The sequence below is a fragment of the Sinocyclocheilus rhinocerous genome, unplaced genomic scaffold (genome assembly GCF_001515625.1).
Source record: "Sinocyclocheilus rhinocerous isolate Xijiao unplaced genomic scaffold, SAMN03320098_v1.1 scaffold792, whole genome shotgun sequence".
NCBI classification, from domain to species: domain Eukaryota; kingdom Metazoa; phylum Chordata; class Actinopteri; order Cypriniformes; family Cyprinidae; genus Sinocyclocheilus; species Sinocyclocheilus rhinocerous.
The window spans coordinates 2,682,640-2,688,968 of record NW_015626872.1 but is presented as its reverse complement, the minus strand read 5'-3'; the positions used below and the strand labels follow the sequence as shown (position 1 = coordinate 2,688,968).

General features: G+C 35.4%; 1 protein-coding gene across 1 annotated transcript in view; it reads left to right on the top strand.

The window, feature by feature from the left end:
* The window catches only part of LOC107720309 (protein TANC2-like), a 21,867-nt gene extending 16,623 nt beyond the window's left edge, over nucleotides 1–5,244 (top strand). Inside the window, exons 5-7 of the mRNA XM_016527995.1 lie at nucleotides 1,916–2,197; nucleotides 3,037–3,181; nucleotides 5,217–5,244. Coding sequence (XP_016383481.1) covers nucleotides 1,916–2,197; nucleotides 3,037–3,181; nucleotides 5,217–5,244 — 455 coding nt within the window. The remainder of the gene's footprint in view (nucleotides 1–1,915; nucleotides 2,198–3,036; nucleotides 3,182–5,216) is intronic.
* The last annotated feature ends 1,085 nt before the right edge of the window (nucleotides 5,245–6,329 follow it).

Below are 6,329 nucleotides of genomic sequence, written 5' to 3'. Positions count from 1 at the left end.
TACGAGCTGTGATGTGTGGACTGATGCAAGCTCTACGTGGCCGTATTGCATCAGATTCCCTTCCTTGTCGCAAGCCTGTGTCTCAGAGTCTTAGCTCTGTTTGTTTTCTGTTTTGACTTTGTTTTTCCCCTGCAGTCTAATAAAAGCCTGCGTTTGGACCCAGACCCCAGTTTACACGGTGTGTTTTCTGTACCGCGCCGTGACACACTCATCCAGTCGCTCGGTTTCAAGAAGCGGCCAATAATCCAGTGTCTTTAGTTGTGTGTATAATATAGTCCTTACTAACACTGTAGCAATGATATCAAATGCTCAAATCACTGTGATGTTTCTTTTACCACTCATTACTAATTGATAATAATCAGAAATGTTTGTTGAGCAGCAAATCAGCATATTATTATGATTTCTGAAGATCATGTGACACTGAAAACTGGAGTAATGATGCTGAAAATACAGCTGCGCATCACAGAAATACATTACAGCTTAACAGATATTCACATAGAAAACAGCTGTTTTTACTGCATTTTTGATCAAATAAATGCCTTGGTGAGCAGAAGAGACTTCTTTTAAAAACATTTAAAAATCGTAATTATTCTAAACTTGTACTGTAGAAGTTGTGCTGGTCACAAAAGTCGAGGTCGAGTCAGACTATCACTCTCACCATTTTTAAAAAAGCTTTATTTTACTTGCATTTGCCAGTTGCCAAGTGTGTATATTTTGGGTTTGAGATCTTTGGATCATGAGAGTGGTGATGTGATATGAATGTGCTGAGACAGTAATCAGAGGCGTGATCTCTGCTATCCTCGCTGCATGCTTGATCTGGAGTGATCTCTCTCTCTCTCCTGTCGCCTGTCTGTGTGTGTCTCAGCCTCCGCTAACAGCCAAGCCTGGCAGTCTCAGTCACGTAAGTGTGTGTTCCTGACGAGGCCGATCTCTGTCCCGTCTGTGCTGTCAGGAGTGGTCTGTGATCTTCTGGAATTACTGTATCGTACTGTATTTCGGGATGTGGATGAATGAGTTGAATGTGTGGAAGGTGTGGAAATCTGGGGCCCTATAAAATATTTTTGTAATTAATTAATTAATTTAATTTCTGCTAGTTTTTTATTTTTTTCAAATAGTTTTATAATTTTTAAATTATTTATTTATTTTATTATATTATACATTGTATATATATACACTGCCGGTCAAAAGTTTGGGATCATGAGTTTCTTCTGCTCATCAAGGCTGAATTTATTAGGTTCTTTTCATTAATAAAGTGAAATAACAGAACATAAACATATGAGCTGGAGAAAAAAAAAAACTCATTTTAGAGACGGCTTTTCCATCTGAACTCTTCATATATATATATATATATATATATAAAATCACCTATATTATACGTATGATTATATAATTGTATTTCTAGTGAATAATAATCATTAATAATATCATCACAGTTAGAATTATTATAACATAATATAATAAATTATTTGAAATAATATTACTATCTTATATGCATGATTATGTTAATGGTTAATATCATAAGTAATAATAAATGTTGTTGCTGTTATAGAATCATAATATAGATCAATAATATAACAAAACACATAATATAATGTAAATATACATATATAAAAATATGCATAATATACAGTAATATAACAATTGTTATCTATAATAAGTATAGAACTGTTCTATCCTAATGATATTTTATCATCAAAAAGAGTGTCTAATCAAATAAATGTATAAAATATGAACAAATTAGTAACTTTTTTGTAATTTAACTATATGTTTTATTCATTATATTGATTATTCTCATTGATAGGGCCCTAGATATGTGTCTTTCTGTGAGCGTATGTGTCTGTTGATTGTTTGTTAGGATGTTTTTGTGTGTTTTTCATACTTATCGATGATTTTGTGCACTTTCTGTCCACCCCAGTGCGGTTCGCTCCGTACAGACTGCAGGACATCGCTCTGAAGCCGCTGCTGTTCGAGGTGCCCAGCATCACCATGGACACTGTGTTCACTGGCCGTGATTGGCTCTTCCAGGAGGTCGACGCCTACCTGCGCCCCGCCCACTCTTCCACCAATCGCGGCGTGGTTCTGGTGGGCAGCATTGGCTACGGCAAAACCGCCATCATCTCGCGCCTCGTGGCTCTCAGCTGCCATGGAAACCGCATGCGACAGATCGCCTCCGACAGCCCACAGGCGTCTCCGAAGCGTAAGGCTTATTATTAGTGTATGTCACTTTTGCAAAGTGTACTGACCAAACTTCATATGCTGTCTGTCAGCCACGGTGCTTCTGTGCTGCAATCAGCTGGAAAAAACCTGTACCTACAGTTCACTGCAGTTTCCAGAATGAACACTAGTGGCAGTAAAACACCAACAATTTTTATTACTTTTCACACAAATTATAATTACGGGTGCAGATTATTGATTAATAAATGCTTATTTTTGCACAAGTTATGTGCACAATAGTATGTTATGGCCTCAAAGCACTTTTACCACAGTGCGTTATTTGTAAACGAATACATTTTGATGTTTGCATCACATAACCAGCTCCATATATTTGGCTTTTCTTACGTAGTAAACTTGCTCGGTAGCGCACCCGGTACAGCATTACACTAGTGATGAAAAGCGCTTGAGAATGAAACCTGTCAGACACCAGTCAAAAGAGCTCGAAGACTTGTGGAAGCAAGATAAAATGACATGATTGCTTCAGCAAATGCATCTTTTTATCTCATGTTTGCTTTTGTAAACACTCTCAGTTAGGCTTAGGGTCAGAGTTAGTGTAGATGGTACGCTATTTTCAAAAGTGACAGAGCATTAACCATTTAGTTCCACTCACTGGACATTTCATTTATGAACTGCTGCAATACATACAACAACCAGTGTAATAAACCATTGCCAGATTCATGTTTATCTGTTTCAGTCACTGGGCATTTCACTTTGAAAAGTGTCACAAGAAAACACATATCCTTTTACAGAATGTCACCATAGGCATGTTTTTCCAATGAGCCTGGACTGAGTGTAATTGATTGCTTGCATGTGTGTGGTCAGATGGAGAGGGCATCCCTCTCACACAGCCGCAGACTTCCCATGGTACACTGGGAGGAGGAAGTTGCCCTGGAACTCCGGAAATGAGGAGGAGGCAGGAGGAGGCCATGAGGAGGCTTGCATCACAGGTACACACATACACACACACACACACGCACACACACACACACACACGCGCACACACACACACGCGCACGCGCACACACACACACACACATACACACACAGTTTCTCACATCAATCTTCTCACAATAGATGCTGTTGACCGGTAGAAGTGCTTCTGCTCGCACACAAAAGGCCATCTAAACCTGTGCAGGCTTGCTGTCGTGGTCTCAGCTATTGCATTATGCAGATATGTTTAAAAAAGAGAAGTAAGTTTGCCAGTGAGCCTCATTAAATATTTATCTGCTGTTGCGGTCTCAGCTATTGCATTATGCAGATATGTTTAAAAAAGAGAAGTTGGTTTGCCAGTGCGCCTCATAAAATATTTATTCAGGCAGAAAGCAATTTCCTTGCCATGCTATTAGATCTAGTTAAGTCAATGCATTAATAATCAAGTCTCACGTTCTACCCTTCTGGACGGTTAAAGTCCTTTTAAAACATTTGTATGAGTGAATTAGTATTCTAATATAGTTGATGGTCACAGCCAGGCCTCTGCGTGTGATCTCTGATTTCTCTGTGGTCTCCTCCACTGCGCTGTGATTTGTGTAGCCTTTGGCTCTCTGTGCATTCACACTCTGTGCCACTGGACCCAAATGACCGCAGCTTCCCCGTTAAACCATCACACCTCATTAAGTACACATATGTGCACACACACACACACACACACACACACAGACACCCACACAAACACACACACACACAGTCGTTAAAAAGTTTGTTTTTAATGTTTTTGAAAGTCTCTGCTCACCAAGGTTGCATTTATAAAAATACAGCAAAAACCATAATATTGTGAAATATTATTAGAATTTTAAATAACTCTTTTCTATGTGAATATTTTTTTATTTTGTTTATTTATTTAATAACAGTAAGAGCTTTTGGAGTTTGTGGAGCTCGAGGGGAGGTTTCTGGTGTTTGTTGTTCTTGCTTTTGTAAGTCGTTTCTCTGGAGTCCACAATAGTGCACATCGAACTGAATTATCATGCAGAGACGCAGGAACAGCATTTGACAATAAGTGAGACACATTATTTTACACCATAGTAGGTAAAAACGTTGAGTTATGTTTTAGCCAAACTTGATCACAGAGTTGTTTGTTAATTGTCTGAATGGTGATGTAACAGAAGGCTATGCAATATGCATTAAGTTGTGAATGAACTAGTTCAACAGGAGTAGCCACACACTTATGTGGACAAGTATGAGTGAAAAAGAAAGTTGTATTTCACTTCTTGTGTTTAATTACATTAATGTTTGTATTTGTTTGTAACATGAACATTTTGTTAGTTTTATATTTACAATATATTACACACACACACACACACAGACACACACACACACACTGTCGTTAAAAAGTTTGTTTTTAATGTTTTTGAAAGTCTATGCTCACCAAGGTTGCATTTATAAAAATACAGCAAAAACCATAATATTGTGAAATATTATTAGAATTTTAAATAACTGTTTTCTATGTGCATATTTTTTTATTTTGTTTATTTAATAACAGTATTTATTATTAATAGAAAACTTTTACAGTAAATCTTGATCATTTTAATGCATCCTTGCTGATTTCTCTCTCTGAACCCAAACCTTTAAACAGTATTGTAGTTATCTATTTTTTTGCGCAAACAAAGGTCTTGCAAAAAAAATAAAAAATGGTTTGATATAATATGGCGATTTAAAAATTTTTTTTGTACTCAATTATTTATTTTTATTATTTTTTTATCTATTTCTTTCTTTCTTTATTTTTGAGTAGGCACTACCTCTGCTGCATAATCCTAAAAACCGAGACAACTCTCTCACTTTTGATCAATTTAATGCGTCCTTGCTGAATAAAAGTATCAGTTTCTTACTGATTCCAAATTTTTAACAGATGTTAGAAATAAAATAAGTAGAAATTTGTTTCAGTGACATTTTTGGCCCAAAGCCCTGTTATGTTGACGTAGGAAACTTGATCATTTGAAGATTTTACAGTTATAAATCAGTTTTTTTTTATTTGCTTGTCAGTAAACTTCTTTTGTTTTGTTTGTCAGAATATTCAATTACTACAGAAATGGATGAATTTTAAATAGTTTTAATGCATTTTTCTTTCAATAACTAGGTTGCACTATTAAGATAACATTGCTTCAACATTAAAAAAAACTAGTTTCACTTTATTTTGATGGTCTTTTTAACACATTCTGTTGACTTCTCATTAGAGTATTAGTAGAGTATTAGTAGACTGCTAGGGTTAGGGTTAGAATAAGTTGACATGTACTTGCAAAATTACTTATAGTCAGCAGAATATCTGCTGGGACACCATCACAATAAAGAGTTAGCAGATATTAAGCAGACGGTCTACTAATACTCTAACGAGAGTTTGTTGACGTGTAGATGCAGTGTTACTTATTGTCAACAGAATTCTCAAAAGGGACCATCACAATAAAGTGTTAGCAAAAAAAGATTAGGTAACACTTTATTTTGATAGTCCACTTACTAACAGTAAGTAACTACATGTCAACTAGCAGTCATTAAATCAGTATAATATGCTGATCTGCTGCTCGAGAAACATTTCTGATTATTATCAATGTTGAACACAGTGGTACATTTTATTTTTCAGGATTCACAGATCAATAAAAAGTTCAAAAGAACAGCATTTATTTGAAATAGAAATCTTTTGTAACATTATAAATGTCTTTACTCTCACTTTTGATCAATTTAATGCGTCCTTGCTGAATAAAAGTATCAGTTTCTTACTGATTCCAAATTTTTAACAGATGTTAGAAATAAAATAAGTAGAAATTTGTTTCAGTGACATTTTTGGCCCAAACCCCTGGTATGTTGACGTAGGAAACTTGATCATTTGAAGATTTTACAGTTATAAATCAGTTTTTTTTTATTTGCTTGTCAGTAAACTTCTTTTGTTTTGTTTGTCAGAATATTCAATTACTACAGAAATGGATGAATTTTAAATAGTTTTAATGCATTTTTCTTTCAATAACTAGGTTGCACTATTAAGATAACATTGCTTCAACATTAAAAAAAACTAGTTTCACTTTATTTTGATGGTCTTTTTAACACATTCTGTTGACTTCTCATTAGAGTATTAGTAGAGTATTAGTAGACTGCTAGGGTTAGGGTTAGAATAAGTTGACATGTACTTGCAA